Source organism: Elephas maximus, chromosome 12 (assembly GCF_024166365.1).
Source record: "Elephas maximus indicus isolate mEleMax1 chromosome 12, mEleMax1 primary haplotype, whole genome shotgun sequence".
NCBI lineage: Eukaryota > Metazoa > Chordata > Mammalia > Proboscidea > Elephantidae > Elephas > Elephas maximus.
The window spans coordinates 61843859-61866520 of record NC_064830.1 but is presented as its reverse complement, the minus strand read 5'-3'; the positions used below and the strand labels follow the sequence as shown (position 1 = coordinate 61866520).

Genomic DNA, 22662 nt, shown 5'->3' with positions numbered 1-22662 from the left:
TGGTGGTGCAAGTGGTTAAGCGTTTGGCTACTAACCAAAAGGTTGGCAGTTTGAATCCACCAGCTGCTCCTTGGAAACGTTATGGGGCTGTTCCATGGCAACGGGTTTGGTTTGGTTTTTTAGTCCTTTGGGAGTCCTGGTGACATGACGGTTAAGCGTTCAGCTACTAACCGAAAGGTTAGCAGTTTGAACCCACCAGCAGCTCTATGGGAGAAAAGACCTGGAGATCTGCTCCCGTAAAGTTTGCAGACCAGGAAACCCTGTGGGGCAGTTCTACTCTGTCCTATAGGATCACTATGAATTGGAGTCAAGTTGATGGCACATAAAATCACAACAACGATATATGTACTTATATTTATAATTGCTTTTTAAAAATCCTTGTCTGATCATTCCAACAACTGTTTAGTTTGGGGTCAATCTCCATTGATCGTCTTTTCTAAAGTGGGTTACATTTTTCTATGCCTTTGTATGTCTAGTGACATTGGATTGTATACTCAACATTGTGAGTGATACATTGCAGAGACTGAATTCTGTTATGTTCCTCCAAAGAGTAGCTTTTTTTTTTTAAGCAGGCACATAACTTGGCTGGACTAAATTCGCAAATTCTGTCTTACCTATACTAGACAGCAGCAGAAAATTAAGTTCTGTTCTTTTAGCCTTAGCCTGGAGTTGGCCACATGCACACATTGTTCGTGAGTCAGCCAGAGATTTGGGCAGAGTTTCTACATAGAATTTGGAGCACTCAATATCTGGCTCTGTTCTTTCCACGTTTTCCCTCCTTACTTTCTAGAAGTGATGATAATCACAAATTGTACTCTGGTTCTTTAATCCAGTAAGATAATGAATTTCCTATTGGAGATTTAGCCATCTGAAGTGGCTAAATCCTTCCCCCAGGCTAGAAGCCATACACAATGTGAAACACCTAATGCAGTTCCATTCTTTCAAGTGTTGATGCCCTTCCAGTATTGCATTTGGTCTCTCCATTGCCTGCACGTAATTGGGTTTTGTTTTTGTTTTTTTTCTTTTACCCAGAATTTGTAGTTGCAATCTATTCAAAAACTGATACAATAGGAGCTACTTTCCCATACCTGAATAAAGTCCTAAAAACGACTGGAATAAATTCAGATCTCTCTACCTTCACTTCATCTACATTAGCCTAAGTCACCATAGCAGTAACGAGACTAAACTAGTAACTTGCAAACTGGTTTCTCTTAGTCCTTCTCATCCCCATCCAAATCATTCTTCACATGCTTAGAACCCTCTAGTGGCTCAATCTTGGACTCCTTGTTCTTACTCTGCATACTGCTTGGGCTAGTTCAGCCAAACTTGTCTTCAGTTGTCATCTATTTGCTGAAAACTCTAGGCCAGAACTAGCTGCCTGCTGGATAGGTCAAAAGATCCTTTAACTTATCATCTCCTAAACTGATATCATTATATCTTCTCTCAAAACTACTTTTCCTGTGTTCTCCATCACGATGAATATCCACGCCATCCACATAGTTTCCCAAATCAGAAATTTGGGGGTCATTCTGGATCCCCTCACCTCAACATTCAATCTTCAAAACCGAGTGGTCTTTATCTTCTTAACCTGTCTTAAATCTACCTGTTTTTCTCCATCTTCACTGCCACTGTTAACACAATCTCTAGCTGGGGTTATGTGACAACATTCTCCTAACTGGCCTTCCTACTTCCGTTTTAGTTCTTCCAATGCCTTCTCCACGTGAAGCCAGAGACTCTTTTGGCACTTCTAGGTTCCTTACGTTCCCATATCTGTTTTTTAGTGAGTGTTTTCCAAAAAAGCCACTGAGATTTTGATTAGGATTGCATTGAGTCTATATGTCAATTTGAGGAAAATTGATATGTTAACAATATTGAGTCTTAATTCTTGAACATGGTATTTCTCATTATTTATTTAGGTTTTCTTTAATTTTCAGAAATATTTTGTTGTTTATAAGTACAGGTCTTGCATACCTTTTGTAAATTCATCCCTAAGTATTTTACATTTTTGATGCTATCTTAAATGTTATTTTTTTATATCAAGTTCCATTTTTTGTTGCTAGTATAGAAAGAAATGCTATTGATTTTCGTAAATTGGCCTTATGTCTCTGACCTTGATAAATTAATTCTAGGACTTTTTTCTAGATTCCTTAGGATTTTGTACAGAAACAATAATGTCATCTGTGAATAAAGACATTTTTACTCCTTCCTTTCTGGTCTGTATGCATTTTATCTCCTGTTTTTGCTTTGTTGCATCAGATGGGACCTTCATTACAGTGTTAAATAAAACTGGTAAGAGTGGATATCTCTGCCTTGTTCCCAATCTCAGGGAGAAAGGATTCAATCTTTCACTGCTAAGTAAGATGTTAGCTGTAGGCTTTCTGTAGATGCCAGTTGTTAGGCTGAAGAAGTTGCCTTCAATTCTAGTTTACTGAGAATTATTGTTGTTGGTTTTGTTGTTGTTCTTCTTCTTCGTTGTGAGTGGATGTTAAATTTTGTCAAATGCTTTTTCTGCATCAAAAGAAATGATCATAAGGTTTTTCCTTATTAGTCTGTGTATTTGCTTCCTGAGGCTGCCATAACAAATAACCACAAACTGAAAACAACAGAAATCTATTCTCTCGTATGTCTGAAGGCCAGAAATCTGAACTCAAGGTGTCAGCAGGGCTGCACTCCCTCCAAAGGCTGGAGGGGAAAATCCATTCTTTTCATCTTCCAGCTTCTGATTGCTGATGACATTCCTTGTGTCTGTGTTCATTAGTAATACTGGTTTGCAGTTTTATTGCAATATCTTTGTCTGATTTTAGTGTAAGTTAATGTGGGGCTCATAAAATGAATTATAAATACTTCCTCTTCTATTTTCTGGAAAAACTTGTGTAGAATTAATTTTATTTTTTTCTTAAATTTTTGTCAAATTCACCAGTAAGACCATCTGGGCCTACAGCTTTCTTTCTCGAAAGGTTTTTAACCACAAATGTAATTTCTTTAATAAAACTACATAAAAATTAAATCTATTTTTTCTTGAGCGAGCTTCGGTAGTTTGTGTCTGTCAAGGAATTTGTCCATTTCATCTAAGTTTTTAGATTTGTTGCCATAAAATTATTCACAATATCCTTTTATTATCCCTCTCACCAGGGTGTGTATGGTATCACCTCTTTCATTCTCGCCTGGAAATTTTTGTCTTCTTCCCCTCCTCTCGCAGAGGTTTATCAATTTTATTGGTATTTTCAAAAAGCCAGCTTTTGGTTTCATTGATTTTTCTGTTTGTTTTCTGCTTTCCCTTTCATTAATTTCCACTCTTTATTTTCTTCTTTATACTTATTTATCTATTAGATTGTTCTCTTTTTCCTGTTTCTTTATAATAGCCTGTATTGACTGTTTACCATGTGTCTAGATCTGTGCTATACGCCTTGCATGCATCCACTCATTCTTTTTATTATTATTATTGTGATAAAAATGTACATAATAAAACATTTGCCATTCCAACATTTTTTACATATACAATTCAGTGACATTAGTGACTTTCATCATGTTGTGCAACCATCGTCACTATCTTTTTCCAAATTATTCCACCACCATTAACAGAAACTCTGTGCCCCCTAGGGAATGGCTCTTCCTTTCCTCCTCCCCCAGCCCCTGGTAACCACTAATAAACTTTGGCCTCTATACATTTGCCTATTCTAGACATTTCATATCATATAAGTGGGATCATACAATATTCATCCTTTTGCAATTGATTTATTTCACTCAGCATAATGTTTCAAGGTTCATCCATGTTGTAGCATGTATCAGAACTTCATTTGTCTCTATGACTGAATAATATTCTATTGTATGGATATAAAAAAACAAAAATTATGGATATATCACGTATTATTTATCCATTCATCTGTTGATGGATGCTTTGATTGTTTCCACCTCTTCACTATTGTGAATAGTGCTGTAATGAACACTGCTGTACAAGTGTCTGCTTGAGTCTCTGGTGTCCATTTTTTGGTGTATATACCTATGAGTGGAATTACTGGGTTATAAAACAAAAAACCAAACCCATTGCTGTCAAGTCAATTCTGATCCATAGCGACCCCATAGGACAGACTATAACTACCCCATAGGGTTTCCAAGGCTGTAATTTTTACGGAAACAGACTGCTACATCTTTCTTCTGCAGAGCGGCTGGAGGGTTCAAACCATGGACCTTTCAGTTAGCAGCTGAGGACTTAACCATTGCTCCACCACGGCTCTTTTACTGGGTCATAAGATAGTTCTATTTCTTATTTTTTGAGATATTGCCAAGCTGTTTTCCACAGCAGATGCACCATTTTACAATCTCACCAGCAATGGAAGAGGGTTCCAATTTTTCCACATCCTCGTCAGCACTTGTTATTTTCCATTTTTTCTGATCATAGCCATCCTAGTGGGTGTGACATGGTAACTCATTGAGGTTTTGACTTGCCTTTCCATTATGACTAATGGCATTAGGAGTTCTTTATATGTTCTGGATATCAAACTGTTACTATGCCAAGAAATTTGGAAGACAGATACCTGGCCAACTAACTGCATTTCAAAGAAAGGTGATCCAACAGAATGTGGGAAATATCCAACAATATCATTAATACCACACTCAAGTAAAATTTTGCTGAAGATAATTCAAAAATGGTTGCAGCAGCACATCAACAGGGAACTGCCGAAAAGACAAGTTGGATTCAGAGGAGGGTATGGAAAGAGGGATATCATTGCCGATGTCAAATGGACCTTGGCTGAAACCAGAGAATACCAGAAAGATGTTTACCTGTGTTTTATCGACTATGCAAAAGCATTCAGCTGCATGGATCATAGTAAATTACAGATAACATTGTGAAGAATGGGAATTCCAGAACACTTAATTGTGGTCATGCAGAGCCTGCACATAGACAAGGAGGCATTCGTTCAAGTGGAAAAAAGGAATACTGCATGGTTTAAAATCAGCAAAGGTGTGTGTCAGGGTTGTATCCTTTCACCATACTTATTCAGTCGGTATGCTGAGCAAATACTCAGAGAAACTGGACTATATGAAGAAGAACAGAACTTCAGGATTGGAGGAAGACACATTAACATCCTGCATTATACAGATGACACAACCTTGCTTGCTGAAAGTGAAGAGGACTTGAAGCACTTACTGATGAAGGTCAAAAACCACAGCCTTCAGTATGGATTGCACCTCAATATAAAGAAAACAAAAATCCTCACAACTGGGCAAATGAACAACATCATGATAAAGACCAAAGTTGTCAAGGATTTTATTTTACTTGGATCCATAATCAACCCCCATGGAAGAAGGAGTCCAGAAATCAGACGTCTTATTGTGTTGGGGAAATCTGCTGCAAAAGACCTCTTTAAAGTGTTAAAAAGCAAAGATGTCACTTTGAGGACTAAGGTACACCGACCAAAGCCATGGTATTTTCAATCGCCTCACATCCGTGTGAAAACTGAAAAATGAGTAAGGAATACTGAAGAATTGATGCCATTGAATTACGGTGTTGGCAAAGAATATTGAATAAACCATGGGCTTTGAGAACGAACAAATCTGTCTTGGAAGATGTACAGCCAGAATGCTCCTTAGAAGGAAGGATGGTGAGACTTCATCTCATGTACTTTGGACATGTTATCAGAAGGGACCAGTCCCTGGAAAGGACATTATGTTTGATAAACTGGAGGGTCATCGAAAAAGAGGAAGACTCTCAGTGAGATGGGCTGACACAATGGCTGCAAAAATAGGCTCAAGCATAGCAAAGTTTGTGAGGACTGCGCAGGACAGGGCAGTGTTTCATTCTGTTGAACATGGGGTGACTATGGGTCGAACTGACTCAACAGCACCTAACGAAAACAACAACATAGTAGAGAATCAGTGAAAGAGAGGGAGCCCCTCAATAAGATGGATTGGCACAGTGGCTACGACACTGGGCTCAAGCATAGCAACAATTTGGGGGATGGTGCAGGACCCATTGGTATTTGGTACTCATAGCAACACAGGGTTACTATGAGTTGGAACTGACACTATAGCACCTAACAACAACTCAGAAAATAAAGATTAGAAGGGAAAATTTTTTAACCTGAAAAAGTGTATCTAACAAAACCTCTATTGATATGCTGAGATCTGATTGCTGACGCTCCTTCCTAAAACTGCTCACCCTTAGTAAATGAAATCCTTGACAACTTCAATCTTTTCTCCATTTATCACAATGTTGCTCATTGGTCCACTTGTGAGGATTTTTGTTTTCTTTATGTTGAGGTGCAATCCAAACTGAAGGCTGAGGTCTTTGATCTTCATTAGTAAGTGCTTCAAGTCCTCTTCACTTTCAGCAAGCAAGGTTGTGTCATCTGCATAATGCAGGTTGTTAATGAGTCTTCCTCCAATCCTGATGCCCCGTTCTTCATATAGTCCAGCTTCTTGTATTATTTGCTCAGCATACAGATTAAATAGGTATGGTGAAAGAATACAAGCCTGACGCACATCTTTCCTGACTTTAAACCAATCAGTATCCCCTTGTTCTGTCCGAACAACTGCCTCTTGATCTATGTAAAGGTTCCTCATGAGCACAATTAAGTGTTCCGGAATTCCCATTCTTCGCAAGGTTATCCATAGTTTGTTACGATCCACACAGTCAAATGCCTTTGCATAGTCAATAAAATACAGGTAAACATCCTTCTGGTATTCTCTGCTTTCAGCCAGGATCCATCTGACATCAGCAATGATATCCCTGGTTCCACGTCCTCTTCTGAAACTGGCCTGAATTTCTGGCAGTTCCCTGCTGCTATACTGCTGCAGACGTTTTTTAACGATCTTCAGCAAAATCTTGCTTGCGTGTGATATTAATGACATTGTTCTATAATTTCTGCGTTAGGTTGGATCACCTTTCTTGGGAATAGGCATAAATATGGATCTCTTCCAGTCAGTTGGCCAGGAAGCTGTCTTCCACATTTCTTGGCATAGACGAGTGAGCACCTCCAGTGCTGCATCTGTTTGTTGAAACATCTCAATATTCTGTCAATTCCTGGAGCCTTGTTTTTCACCAGTGCCTTCAGAGCAGCTTGGACTTCTTCCTTCAGTACCATCGGTTCCTGATCATATGCCACCTCTTGAAATGGTTGAAGATCGACTAATTCTTTTTGGTATAATGACTCTGTGTATTTCTAGGATTTCATTTTACTTGGATCCACAATCAACAGCCATGAAAGCAGCAGCCAAGAAATCAAAAAACGCATTGCATTGGGTAAATGTGCTGCAAAGGACCTCTTTAAAGCATTGAAGAGCAAAGATGTCACCTTGAAGACTAAGGTGCGCCTGACCCAAGGCATGGTATTTTCAATCGCATCATATGCATGTGAAAGCTGGACAATGAGTAAGGAAGACCGAAGAAGAACTGATCCCTTTGAATTGTGGTGTTGGCGATGAATATTGAACATACTGTGGACTGCCAGAACGAACAAATCTGTCTTGGAGGAAGTGCAACCAGAATGCTCCTTAGAAGCAAGGATGGTGAGACTGCATCTTACATACTTTGGCCATGTTGTCAGGAGGGGTCAGTTCATAGAGAAGGACATCATACTTGGCAGAGTACAGGGTCAGAGGGAAAGAGGAAGACCCTCAATGAGGTGGATTGACACAGCGGCTGCAACAATGAGTTCAAGCATAACAACAATTGTAAGGATGGCTCAGGACCGGGCAGTGTTTCATTCTGTCGTGCATAGGGTCGCTATGAGACGGAACCACCTCGACGGTACCTAACAACAACAACAACAAAGAGCAACCCTAATTCTCCAGTTTCTTAGACTAAAATTTGGAGTCACCCTCTACTCCTGTCTCTTCAAGCAGCCCACTTCCAATTCATCAGGAAATCTGGTTGGCTCTACTTTCAAAATATATCCAGAATCAAACCACTTTCCCCACCTCCACTATCTTTGAATTATGATGTTAGCAAAGAATACTGGATATACCATGGACTGCTAAAAGAATGAATATACTGAATATACCATGGACTGCTAAAAGAATGAACAAATTTGTCTTGGAAGAAGTACAACCAGAATGCTCCTTGGAAGCAAGGATGGCGAGACTTGTCTCACGTTTTGGACATGTCATCAGGAAGGACCAGTCCATGGAGAAGGACACCATACTTGGTAAAATAAAGGGTCATCAATAAAGAGGAAGACCCTCAATGAGGTGGATTGACACAGTGGCTGCAACAGTGGACTCAAACATAGCAACCATTGTGAGAATGGTGCAAGACTTGGCAGTGTTTTGTTCTGTTGTACATAGGATCACTATGAGTTGAAACCAACTCAGTGGCACCTAAGAACACACACTATTACCACTGGCCCGAGCCATCACCACCTGGATTAATGTGTTAGCCTCTTACCTGGAAGGCTTTCTTCCAACTCTGCTTCTCATGTGTATTATCAATGCAGTGTCTAAAGGGACTTGCAACCTGCCCACTGCCCCCGCTTTTAAATAGTTTTAAAAGATAGATTTCACATATCATACCATTTAACCTTTTAAAGTGTACAATTCAATGGCTTTTAGTACATTCACAGAGTTGTACAACCATCACCACTATCTAATTCCATTTCTATCCCCCACCAAAAACTCCCTCCATACCTCTTGGCTGCAGTCTCAGTTCTATCCTCTCCTTATCCCCTGGCAACCACTAATCTAATTTCTGTCTCTACAGATTTGCCAGTTCTAGACATGTTATATAAATGGAATCATAATATTGGTCTTTTGTTTCTGACTTTTTTCACTTAGTATAATGTTTTTGAAGGTTCATCCATGTTGTAGCATGTACCAGTACTTCATTTCTTTTTATTGCTGAATAATATTTCATTATATGGAGAGACTACATTTTGTTTATCCATTCAGCAGTTGATGGACATTTGGGTTGTTTCTACTTTTTGGCTATTATGGCAAATGTTACTATGAACATTCATGTAGAAATTTTTGCATAGACATAGGTTTTCATTTATCTTGAGTAGATACTGTCTTAGTCATCTAGTGCCACCATAACAGAAATACCACAAGTGGGTGGCTTTAACAAAGAGAAATTTGTTTGCTCTCAGTCTAGTAGGTTACAAGTCCAAATTCAGGGTGTCGTCTCCAGAGGAAGCCTTTCTCTTTCTGTCGGCTCTAGAGGGAGGTCCTTGTCCTCAATCTTCCCATGATCGAGAAGATTTTCAGGCACAGGGACCCCAGGTCCAAAGGATGCACTGTGCTCCTGGTGCTGCTTTTTGGTGGTATGAGGTCCCCAACTCTCCGCTTGCTTCCCTTTCCTTTTATCTCTTGAGAGATAAAAGGTGGTGCAGGCCACACCTCAGGGAAACTCCCTTTACCTTGGATCAGGGAGGTGACACGAGTAAGGGTGGTGTTATGATTCCACCCTAATCCTCTCAATGCAAAATTATAGTCACAAAATGGAGGACAACCACACAATACTGGGAATCATGGCCTAACCAAGTCGATACACAAATTTTTGGAGGGGGGACATAATTCAATCCATGACAGATACCTAAGAGTGAAATTGCTGAGTCAAATGGTTGTTGTTGTTGTTAGGTGCCATTGAGCCAGTTCTGACTCACAGCAACCCTATGCACAACAAAACGAAACACTGCCCTGTCCTGTGCCTACCTCACAATCTCTGCTATGCTTGAGCCCATTGTTGCAGCCACTGTGTCAAGACTCTCGTTGAGGGTCTTCCTTTTTGTGCCAACCCTCTACTTTACTAAGCCTGATGTCCTTCTCCAGGAACTGGTCCCTCCTGATAACATGTCCAAATTGTAACTCTACACTTAACTATTGAGAATTGTTGAACTGTTTGCAACAGCAGTTGCACCATTTTATAGTCCCACCAGAAGTGTGTAAATTTTCCAGTTTCTCCACATCATGGCCAACACCTGTTACTATCTCTTTATTATTATCAATATTATTATTATAGCCTTCTTAGTAGGTGTAAAGTGGTATCTCATTATGGTTTTGATTTGCATTTCCCTGATGGCTAATGGTGCACCTTTCCTTGTGCTTTTTGCTCACTCGTATATCTTCTCTGGAGAACTGTTTATTCAGATTCTCTGCCCATTTTTTAGTTATTTGTATTTTTAGTATTGAGTTGTAGTAGTTTTTTATATATCCTAGGTACAAGTCCCTTAGATATATGATTTGCAGCTAAAGGGGTCCTCTTAAAGTCAGATCTTGTCACTCCTCTGCTTTGGATTCTTCTAATGGCTCTATATTGCTCAGAATAAAATCCAAAGTTTCTTATAGTGTCCTACAAGACCCTCCAAGGTCTGGCCCACCAGGATGTATCTGACCACCACTTTCCCCCTCACTGCCTTGTTTCCGGAGCCCTGGCGGTGTAGTGGTTAAGAGCTTGGCTCCTAACCAAAACTGGCAGTTTCAGTCCACCAGCTGCTCCTTAGAAGCCCTATAGGGCAGTCCTACCCTGTTCATTAGGGTCGCTGTGAGTCAGAATCAGCTGGATGGCAGCGGGTTTGGTTTTTTGGACCTCCTTTTCAGCCGTGACCTGTTTGCTGTTCCTAGAACATGTTGTGTCTGCTGCTATCTCTGGCCTTCTTTTGGTCTGTTCCTTTTGCCTAAAAACAAACAAACAAAACCATTGTCATAAAGTCCATTTCAACTCATAACAACCCTATAGGACAGAGTAGAACTGAAACAGATAGGGTTAACTGTGCTGGCGGAACAAAAGAGCTGTTAAAAGATTTCCATCTAGAAGTTGGGTAAACACGAACCACACCCTGTCAACATGAGATAAGGCTGAAACAACCCTTGAATTACTATCTCCTTTTTTCTAGTTTTTCTAGTCCCTTCACCCTTCTTTACAGGCTCCCGCATGCATAGAAGAACACAGTGTGACCACTGTTTAACCTTCCTTACCCTCCAAAGATGGCGATGTAATGCCAAAGATCAGTACACTTCAGCTATATCCCATAATAAGTGATGCCAAGGGCTGCCGAGAGGACTCCATCTTGAATATTAGCTGGTTCCATCTTGAATTCCAGATGTGCACACAACCTAATTAACATGCACTGCCATTCTGAGAAGTTCCCACCCCTTAAAAGAAGCCCACTAAATAGTCATTATTGTCTCCACCGAATCCATATAAGCACTAGCCTTGCTTCCCTTTTTGAGTCAGCCTTTTGGAGAGGTTTAGTCCTCCGCTGACTCCCTTTGCTTGACTCAAGCAAAATAAAGCTTGCTGAAAATAAAGTTTGTCTTTCACGTGTATTCTTACTTGGGAAAAGACAAGGACCCTTTGTGTCAGACTGGCGATTGGTAACAAAATTTGGCAAGTCAGCCAGGAGACTAGGGGCTCAAATTAGCCCCCAGTTGGGGGACGCGGACCAGAGGGACTAAGCCTCTGGAACAGACCTCTACTCAGAGACAAGCGGCTGCCCTGGACCCTTTTGTCTGGTGTCTTTTTGAAATGCTAAGTTTGGGCGACTCTTCACATCAGTCCTCCTTCCCTGTTTAGCAACTTTTCTTATCCTCTTTCTTTCTGTGTACCTTGTCTCCATTTTTTTTTTCTCTCTCTCTCTCTTCTTCTTTCCTCTTTCCACTGAACGGGTCACGAGCCCAAAGAGGGGAGTTCACAGAGAGCGTTCCAGTCATTTGGCTTTCATGAAAATGAGTTTGGGGACAAGGAGTGAGTCCTTGTGAGGGGGTGGTCACCCTATGTCCCAAGGGGGGGTCACAGATCTTGGATAGAGCTGCAGAGAGCATCCACTGAGTGGGTCACAAACCCCGCCCAGAGGGTCATGGAGAGCGCTTGGTAAATTGAGCGAGTTGTGAGCCTCCAACAGGAAGAGGCCGTGGAGAGCGCTCTAATAGTCTACTTTCTTGACTTTTCTTCTTCTTTCCTTTTTTTTTTTTAATTAACTTTTATTAAGCTTCAAGTGAACATTTACAATTCCAATCAGTCTGTCACATATAAGTTTACATACATCTTACTCCCTTCTCTCACTTGCTCTCCCCCTATTGAGTCAGCCCTTTCAGTCTCTCGTTTCGTGCCAATTTTGCCATCTTCCCTCTCTCTCTATCTTCCCATCCCCCCTCCAGTCAAGAGTTGCCAACACACTCTCCAGTGTCCACCTGATTTAATTAGCTCACTCTTCATCAGCATCTCTCTCCCCCCCGCTGACCAGTCCCTTTCATGTCTGATGAGTTGTCTTCGGGGATGGTTCCTGTCCTGTGCCAACAGAAGGTCTGGGGAGCATTGCCGCTGGGATTCCTCTAGTCGCAGTCAGACCATTAAGCATGGTCTTTTTATGAGAATTTGGGGTCTGTATCCCACTGATCTCCTGTTCCCTCAGGAGTTCTCTGTTGTGCTCCCTGACAGGGCAGTCATCGATTGTGGCCGGGCACCAAATAGTTCTTCTGGTCTCAGGATAATGTAGGTCTCTGGTTCATGTGGCCCTCTCTGTCTCCTGGGTTCTTAGTTGTTGTGTGACCTTGGTGTTCTTCATTTTCCTTTGCTCCAGGCGGGTTGAGACCAATTGATGCATCTTAGATGGCCGCTTGTTAGCATTTAGGACCCCAGACGCCACATTTCAAAGTGGGATGCAGAATGTTTTCATAATAGAATTATTTTGCCAATAGACTTAGAAGTCCCCTCAAACCATGTTCCCCAGACCCCAGCCCCTGCTCCGCTGACCTTTGAAGCATTCATTTTATCCCGGAAACCTCCTTGCTTTTAGTCCAGTCCAAATGGGCTGACCTTCCTTGTATTGAGTGTTGTCTTTCCCTTCACCCAAAGCAGTTCTTATCTACTGATTGATCAATAAAAAACCCTCTCCCTCCCTCCCTCCCTTCCCCCTTCATAGCCACAAAAGTATGTGTTCTTCTCAGTTTTTTCTATTTCTCGAGATCTTATAATAGTGGTCTTATATAATATTTGTCCCTTTTGCCTCTGACTCATTTCGCTCAGCATAATGCCTTCCAGATTCCTCCATGTTATGAAATGTTTCAGAGATTTGTCACTGTTCTTTATCGATGCGTAGTATTCCATTGTGTGAATATACCACAATTGATTTACCCATTCATCCGTTGACGGACACCTTGGTTGCTTCCAGCTTTTTGCTATTGTAAACAGAGCTGCAATAAACATGGGTGTGCATATATCTGTTTGTGTGAAGGCTCTTGTATCTCTAGGGTATATTCCAAGGAGAGGGATTTCTGGGTTGTATGGTAGTTCTATTTCTAACTGTTTAAGATAACGCCAGATGGATTTCCAAAGTGGTTGTACCATTTTACAATCCCACCAGCAGTGTATAAGAGTTCCAATCTCTCCGCAGCCTCTCCAACATTTATTATTTTGTGTTTTTTGGATTAATGCCAGTCTAGTTTTTTTTTTTTTTTTTAGTTGGTGTGAGATGGAATCTCATCGTAGTTTTAATTTGCATTTCTCTAACGGCTGATGATCGGGAGCATTTTCTCATGTATCTGTTGGCTGTCTGAATATCTTCTTTAGTGAAATGTGTGTTCATATCCTTTGCCCACTTCTTGATTGGGTTGTTTGTCTTTTTGTGGTTGAGTTTTGACAGAATCATGTAGATTTTAGAGATCAGGCGCTGGTCTGAGATGTCATAGCTGAATATTCTTTCCCAGTCTGTAGGTGGTCTTTTTACTCTTTTGGTGAAGTCTTTAGATGAGCATAGGTGTTTGATTTTTAGGAGCTCCCAGTTATCTGGTTTCTCTTCATCATTTTTGGTAATGTTTTGTATTCTGTTTATGCCTTGTATTAGGGCTCCTAGGGTTGTCCCTATTTTTTCTTCTATGATCTTTATCGTTTTAGTCTTTATGTTTAGGTCTTTGATCCACTTGGAGTTAGTTTTTGTGCATGGTGTGAGGTATGGGTCCTGTTTCATTCTTTTGCAAATGGATATCCAGTTATGCCAGCACCATTTGTTAAAAAGACTATCATTTCCCCAATTGACTGACACTGGTCCTTTGTCAAATATCAGCTGCTCATACATGGATGGATTTATATCTGGGTTCTCAATTCTGTTCCATTGGTCTATGTGCCTGTTGTTGTACCAGTACCAGGCTGTTTTGACTACTGTGGCTGTATAATAGGTTCTGAAATCAGGTAGAGTGAGGCCTCCCACTTTCTTCTTCTTTTTCAGTAATGCTTTGCTTATCCGGGGCTTCTTTCCCTTCCATATGAAATTGGTGATTTGTTTCTCTATCCCCTTAAAATATGACACTGGAATTTGGATCGGAAGTGCGTTATAGGTATAGATGGCTTTTGGTAGAATAGACATTTTTACTATGTTAAGTCTTCCTATCCATGAGCAGGGTATGTTTTTCCACTTAAGTATGTCCTTTTGAATTTCTTGTAGTAGAGCTTTGTAGTTTTCTTTGTGTAGGTCTTTTACATCCTTGGTAAGATTTATTCCTAAGTATTTTATCTTCTTGGGGGCTACTGTGAATGGTATTGATTTGGTTATTTCCTCTTCGGTGTTCTTTTTGATGCAGAGGAATCCAAGTGATTTTTGTATGTTTATTTTATAACCTGAGACTCTGCCAAACTCTTCTATTAGTTTCAGTAGTTTTCTGGAGGATTCCTTAGGGTTTTCCGTGTATACGATCATGTCATCTGCAAATAGTGATAGCTTTACTTCCTCCTTGACAATCCAGATACCCTTTATTTCTTTGTCTAGCCTAATTGCCCTGGCTAGGACTTCAAGTATGATGTTCAATAAGAGTGGTGATAAAGGGCATCCTTGTCTGGTTCCCGTTCTCAAGGGAAATGCTTTCAGGTTCTCTCCATTTAGAGTGATATTGGCTCTTGGCTTTGCATAGATGCCCTTTATTATGTTGAGGAATTTTCCTTCAATTCCTATTTTGGTAAGAGTTTTTATCATAAATGGGTGTTGAACTTTGTCAAATGCCTTTTCTGCATCTATTGATAAGATCATGTGGTTTTTATCTTTTGTTTTATTTATGTGATGGATTACATTAATGGTTTTTCTGATATTAAACCAGCCTTGCATACCTGGTATAAATCCCACTTGATCAGGGTGAATTATTTTTTTGATGTGTTGTTGGATTCTATTGGCTAGAATTTTGTTGAGGATTTTTCCATCTATGTTCATGAGGGATATAGGTCTATAATTTTCTTTTTTTGTAATGTCTTTACCTGGTTTTGGTATCAGGGAGATGGTAGCTTCATAGAATGAGTTGGGTAGTATTCCGTCTTTTTCTATGCTTTGAAATACCTTCAGTAGTAGTGGTGTTAAGTCTGCTCTGAAGGTTTGGTAGAACTCTGCAGTGAAGCCGTCCGGACCAGGGCTTTTTTTTGTTGGAAGTTTTTTAATTACTGTTTCAATCTCTTTTTTTGTTATGGGTCTATTTAGATGTTCTACTTCTGAATGTGTTAGTTTAGGTAGGTAGTGTTTTTCCAAGAATTTATCCATTTCTTCTAGGTTTTCAAATTTGTTAGAGTACAATTTTTCGTAGTAATCTGAAATGATTCTTTTAATTTCATTTGGCTCTGTTGTGATGTGGTCCTTCTCGTTTCTTATTCAGGTTATTTGTTTCCTTTCCTGTTTTTCTTTAGTCAGTCTAGCCAATGGTTTATCAATTTTGTTAATTTTTTCAAAGAACCAGCTTTTGGCTTTGTTACTTCTTTCAATTGTTTTTCTGTTCTCTAATTCATTTAGTTCAGCTCTAATTTTTATTATTTGTTTTCTTCTGGTGCCTGATGGGTTCTTTTGTTGCTCACTTTCTATTTGTTCAAGTTGTCGGGACAGTTCTCTGATTTTGGCTCTTTCTTCTTTCTGTATGTGTGCATTTATCGATATAAATTGGCCTCTGAGCACTGCTTTTGCTGTGTCCCAGAGGTTTTGATAGGAAGTATTTTCATTCTCGTTGCTTTCTAAGAATTTCCTTATTCCCTCCTTGATGTCTTCTATAACCCAGTCTTTTTTCAGGAGGGTATTGTTCATTTTCCAAGTATTTGATTTCTTTTCCCGCGTTTTTCTGTTATTGATTTCTAGCTCCATTGCCTTGTGGTCTGAGAAGATGCTTTGTAATATTTCGATGTTTTGGACTCTGCAAAGATTTGTTTTATGACCTAATATGTGGTCTATTCTAGAGAATGTTCCATGTGCACTAGAAAAAAAAGTATATTTTGTAGCAGTTGGGTGGAGAGTTCTGTATAAGTCAATGAGGTCAAGTTGGTTGACTGTTGTAATTAGATCTTCCGTGTCTTTATTGAGCTTCTTACTGGATGTCCTGTCCTTCTCCGAAAGTGGTGTGTTGAAGTCTCCTACTATAAATGTGGAGGTGTCTATCTCACTTTTCAATTCTGTTAAAATTTGATTTATGTATCTTGCAGCCCTGTCATTGGGTGCATAAATATTTAATATGGTTATGTCTTCCTGATCAATTGTCCCTTTTATCATTATGTAGTGTCCTTCTTTATCCTTTGTGGTGGATTTAAGTCTAAAGTCTATTTTGTCAGAAATTAATATTGCTACTCCTCTTCTTTTTTGCTTATTGTTTGCTTGATATATTTTTTTCCATCCTTTGAGTTTTAGTTTGTTTGTGTCTCTAAGTCTAAGGTGTGTCTCTTGTAGGCAGCATATAGATGGATCGTGTTTCTTTATCCAGTCCGTGACTCTCTGTCTCTTTATTGGTGCATTTAGTCCATTTACATTCAGCGTAATTATAGATAAATAAGTTTTTAGTGCTGTCATTTTGATGCCTTTTCATGTGAGTTGTTGGCCATTTCATTTTTCCACATACTTTTTTGTGCTGAGACTTTTTCTTAGTAGATTGTGAGATCCTCATTTTCATAACGTTTAACTTTATGTTAGTTGAGTCGTTACGTTTTTCTTGGCTTTTTTCTTGAGTTATGGAGTTGATATTCCTTTCTGTGGTTACCTTATTATTTACCCCTATTTTTCTAAGTAAAAACCTAACTTGTATTGTTCTATATCGCCTTGTATCACTCTCCATCTGGCAGTTCAATGCCTCCTATATTTAGTCCCTCTTTTTGATTATTGTGATCTTTTAATATTGATTTCCATGATTCCCTGTTATGTGTATTATTTTGTTTATTTATTTATTTTTTAGAATTAATCTTAATTTGTTTGGTTTTGTGCTTTCCCTATTTGAGTTGATATCAGGACGTTCTGTTTTGTGACCTTGTATTGTGCTGGTATCTGATATTATTGGTCATCTGACCAAACAATCTCCTTTAGCATTTCTTGTAGCCTTGGTTTGGTTTTTGCAAATTCTCTAAAGTTGTGTTTATCTGTAAATATCTTAATTTCTCCTTCATATTTCAGAGAGAGTTTTGCTGGATATATATGATCCTTGGTTGGCAGTTTTTCTCCTTCAGTGCTCTGTATTCGTCGTCCCATTCCCTTCTTGCCTGCATGGTTTCTGCTGAGTAGTCTGAACTTATTCTTATTGATTCTCCCTTGAAGGAAACCTTTCTTTTCTCCCTGGCTGCTTTTAAAATTTTCTGTTTATCTTTGGTTTTGGCAAGTTTGATGATAATATGTCTTGGTGTTTTTCTTTTTGGATCAAGCTTAAATGGGGTTCGATGAGCATCTTGGATAGATATCCTTTTGTCTTTCATGATGTCAGGGAAGTTTTGTGTCAGGAGTTCTTCAACTATTTTCTCTGTGTTTTCTGTCCCCTCTCCCTGTTCTGGGATTCCAATCACTCGCAAGTTATCCTTCTTGATAGAGTCCCACATGATTCTTAGGGTTTCTTCATTTTTTTAAATTCTTTTATCTGATTTTTTTTCAGCTATGTTGGTGTTGATTCCCTGGTCCTCCAGATGTCCCAGTCTACATTCTAATTGCTCGAGTCTGCTCCTCTGACTTCCTTGCGTTGTCTAATTCTGTAATTTTATTGTTAATCTTTTGGATTTCTACATGCAGTCTCTCTATGGATTCTTGCAACTTATTAATTTTTCCACTATGTTCTTGAATAATCTTTTTGAGTTCTTTAACAGTTTTATCAGTGTGTTCCTTGGCTTTTTCTGCAGTTAGCCTAATTTCCTTTGTGATGTCTTTAAGCATTCTGTAAATTAGTTTTTTATATTCTGTATCTGATAATTCCAGGATTGTATCTTCATTTGGGAAAGATTTTGATTCTTTTGTTTGGGGGGTTGGAGAAGCTGTCATGGTCTGCTTCTTTATGTGGTTTGATATGGACTGCTGTCTCTGAGCCATCACTGGGAAACTAGTTTTTCCAGAAAATCCGCTGGTACGCTGGCTCCTGGCTCTGAAAATAATCGCTGTCTCCCCGTATTTGCTCGTTCTCCGTCTCTAAATCTGTGTTTGTTGTTCAGAGTTCGTAGATTGTCATGTATGTGATCGATTCACTTGTTTTTCCGAGTCTTTGTTGTGAGAGGGATCCGCGGTAGCGTCCACCTACTCTGCCATCTTGGCCCCGCCTCCTTCTTCTTTCCTTTTGTTTTCAAACTATTCTCTCAGACGGGACTCTTGGTCTTGGTGACTCTAGAGTTTGGGCAGGTATATGAGTGCATGGCAGCCATCCTTTTTGTGTGTCTGGATGTTGTCTTCTCTGGTTGGTGCACTCTGGTTCTGGGGAGTGGATATAGACATCTATGTTTAGTTTGGGAGATTGATGCCCCTCCGTCTGGTATTGGGGATAGGAGGTATCTGGAGGATTGAAGTAGAGATTCGGATATTCCTAGTAATGTGTTAGACCTCACTAAGATCATCCTCATCTCCCCTTTCCCATTCTAGCTTGTCTGGCCTGAGCACGCTCTGTTTGTCTGTCTTATTTGTAAATCTTATGTGTGACCAGGCTGTCTGGGAGGTCGAGATTGCAAGATTATCTCAGTCGTCTCTGTGTGTCTTTTGTGTAATTTGTGTGTGATGCATAAAAATTAACTGATGAAAAGAAATTCAGGTTAAATTAGAACATACTTATAGAATTTGTTGAGAATTTGTTGAGTGGGCTGAAGAAAAAGATAATTTTGTCTTAAAGTAAAAGTAACAGTTCCAGAACAGTAAAAGGGAAAGAAATTAGTTATCTTTTGCCTTTCAAAAACGTCTAGGTGACTTAATCATATGTAAATGAATCAGGATGACCTAATCTTGTCTCCTACCATGAGTTGGAAATGCTGGTGGCGTAGTGGTTAAGTGCTATGGCTGTTAACTAAGAGGTTGGCAGTTCAGATCCGCCAGGTGCTCCTTGGAAACTCTATGGGGCAGTTCTACTATGTCCTATAGGGTCACTATGAGTCAGAAATTGACTTGACAGCAGTGAGTTTGGTTTTGTTTTTTTTTACCATGAGTTAACAGGTAGGTAAGGGTGGTCAAGATCAGGCCTTCAAAGCCTCCAGCCCTAGTCTCCAAGCTATAGCTCCAGGGAAGCTTTTAAAAGACCCTTTCCAACTAGGTGGAGACCTTTTTAAGACAAAAAAAAAAAAAAGATAAGGAAAATTGCTGCTTTACTGTAGTATCAGAAATTGGGTAAATCCTAATCATAAAAGAACTATAAACAAGTTCTCTTCATTGTAAAAGAACTTTAAGAAGCCAAATATATGTTTATGTGTATGTGGGTTTGGGTATGTATATGTATATATACATGTATATGTGTGTATTTGGGTCTGCTAATGAGTAAGTTCATTTTTGCCATTTAAAGGGAGAAATATACAACAAAAAAAGGTTTAAGAGGTTTATTGAAAAAAGAAATTTATTTGACAATGGTCAAAAGTTTTACGTCTGACTAAAGTTTAGTAGTTTAATTTATGAGATTTCTAAAAGCTTTAATGTTAAATAGCATATAAACCAAAGAATTAGGGTTCTCGCTGTTAAAATAACAAGTTTCTTTGATTGATTGCTGAGTTGAAGAGTTAATCTCTTCTTTGTGTAATCTGCCTCTCTCGTTAGAATAAGATTCCTGAGTTGGAAACCAAGCCACATGGCTTTAAGAAAAAAGAAAAAGCTAAGGTTTTTAGTTTTATTTTAAGATCTTTGGTTAAATAACTAAAAGTATTATTTCTTGGTAACTTATGATAAACTCCTGACAAGTCTGAAAGCCAAGAAGATTTTTTTATAAAGAAAAAGTGCTAAAAAGGTTTATTTAACATGTTATAAATTACATAGAACATGTTAAAATCAAGAAAAGTACTTGATTCACTATAAGTTAAAATTTATGTTAGCATTTCCTCATGTGTTTTTGCCTAATATTAGGCAGCAAATGCATAACATTATGTCATAATTTTATTATTATCTCTGTATTGCTAACTTGGTTGAGACTTTTTTTTTTTTAATTTGGCATCGTCAAAGCCAATAGTTTGACTGGGGAATTCAAATTATTTACTTATAAAGTTATTTTTATTATTATTCAGGTATTTAGAGACTCGATAATCTTGGTATAGTTTTAGTATATCCTGACTATGTGGTATTATGTCTCAAGATTATTATGTATTATACCTGAAGCTCTTTAAAAATATGGTTAATGATTATATTTAGAGATTTCTTTATCTAAAGTTTTTTTTTTTTTAACTGATTTTATTTGGCCCTTACATTATGCTTGTAATTAATTCCTATCAGGTCTTTCACTATTAAGAGTTATGTTTATAAATTAATCATGGCCATATTAAGTTTTGTCATCTGCAGATGTTTTTACTTTGCTGATTTTCTGAATACATTTAACCAGAATATCTGAGCAAAAAAAGATGGACTATATTGGACTTACGAAGGGACTGTGACTAGACTCATTTAGATTTCCAGAACTTTTATGCAGAAGCTGATGGTTTTGCAGACTGCAGTTGATCCAGAATCACTTCAACAGAAGTTAGCTACATAAGGCTGAGTAAAAGAAAAGATACTATGGGTTTTATGTAAACATATTGCTGATGTTTTAGTCTTTCTTTCCGGAAATAAGAAATGCTTTAAGGTCCTACATTCTAGAGATACGAAACCATTTTCCTCTAAATTATCTAACTAATAATAGGTTTAATTATTTTAACTTTTGAATTAGAAGTTCCTGTTGGTAAACTTAGCAAAGTTGTAAATATCATAACCAGAGAAGTGTCTGAAATTTGAGCTATGATTTTACAAATTAGAATAGCATTAGATTTCCTATTAGTTCTCTGAAAGAATAATTTGTGCCTTAATAGATAAATGTTGCTGTGTTTATACTAATACTCAATCTTAGGTGTGGCAGAATGTAGTTGTTGCTGAGGCACATGAAAAACAGTTACTGATGCTGCTTAAAAAAAAAAAATTTTTTTTTTTTTTTTGCTGCTTATGCATAAACAAACACCTCACGAGATTTGTTTCCTCGGTTCAAAGACCTCAGGGTCATGGTTTCATTGGTCATATTAGACAATTGGCCTAATACTATTTTTAGTGTTTCTATTCTACCTCCTGATTTCCTGTACAGTGCCTGAGATCTTAAAAACCAAATAGTGCCCAATTACCATTTATTGAGCTTTTTTGATCAAAGATTCTATAACAAGATCATGAGCCAAAAGAGGGAACAATTGAGAGAGGTATATGTAATTCTCCTAGAATCCAGATTTCTGGCTTTCATGGAGTGTGGGGCAACCTACATAGGCCATCATCTTTGGGTGTCCTTTTGAACCTCAAGCTTTAAGAAAAAAACTGATTCCTGAAGCTACTTTGAGTGAAACAATGGTCCAGATAAACTAGCAAGACCCTTTTGCTCTAGGCTTCATGCTTTTTTTTTTTTTTTTTTTTAAGAATTCAGTCTGTTTTGAGAAACTGACTCCAAAGATCAGACTGAGAATTATGTTAAGGGTAAATCAATAAACAGTTTAATCAGTCTTCAAGACAATGTTGTATGAAATACCTGTCTAATGTTTATAATCAAACTCTCACTCTCTTGCTATATAGAAAATTATGTATCTTAAAGAAACCAAGTTCTCAGAGGAGATTGATCTCATGAGTCAGACATGAGTCATTTTGTCTTAGACTCCACTTCTGCTTCTGAGAAAGTGACCCATGACTGTTAATAGGTAAGCCAAGGAGGGACAGCTTCTCCTCAGGGAGAACACTTAGTATGTTTTAGACAGATTAACTGGAGACCTCCAACAGGAGAAGTCTATCCTGTATTATCTTGCTAATCGTGAATTCTCTTAATGAAAACTTGGTTGTCACAGGTATGTTTTCTATATTCTCTGTTTTCTCTGGACAAATGTTGTGTGTTCCTTCTAGATATGTTTTTATGTGATATATCCACCTACACTATTTTAAATGATCCCTTTCCAACTGAAGTGAATTTATGTGGACAATTTCTTGTTTAAATTCCTGATAAATGCGTAGACAATATACTTTGGGAACTTTAGGATTATCTTTAGATATCCACAGTAAATATTAGAAAGGTAATGTTAAATTTGTTACCCATTGTAAAACAAGGGTCAGAAAAAAGCCCATTGGTCCAACACTCAGGGTATGGTTGGTAACTTTAATTCCTGCTTAGGGTATATTTGAATTGGAGAAATCTTTAAGAAATTTATCAATGACTATGTGACAAATAACAGGTGAAATTGCTAGTGGGATGAAAATGCAACATTGATCTCTGACTTCATTAAGCCAAAATGACATGAGATAACAAAATAGCTTTAGATTTTTATTTATTGGTCCAAGAAAAGTGTAGTTTACA

General features: G+C 38.5%; 1 protein-coding gene across 1 annotated transcript in view; it reads right to left on the bottom strand.

Annotated features, from left to right (window-relative positions):
* Positions 1-10553: 10553 nt before the first annotated feature.
* LOC126087487 (uncharacterized) overlaps positions 10554-22662 on the bottom strand; it is a 35332-nt gene continuing 23223 nt past the window's right edge. The window contains exon 2 of the mRNA XM_049905020.1: positions 10554-10610. Within this exon, the coding sequence (XP_049760977.1) occupies positions 10554-10610 (57 nt within the window). The remainder of the gene's footprint in view (positions 10611-22662) is intronic.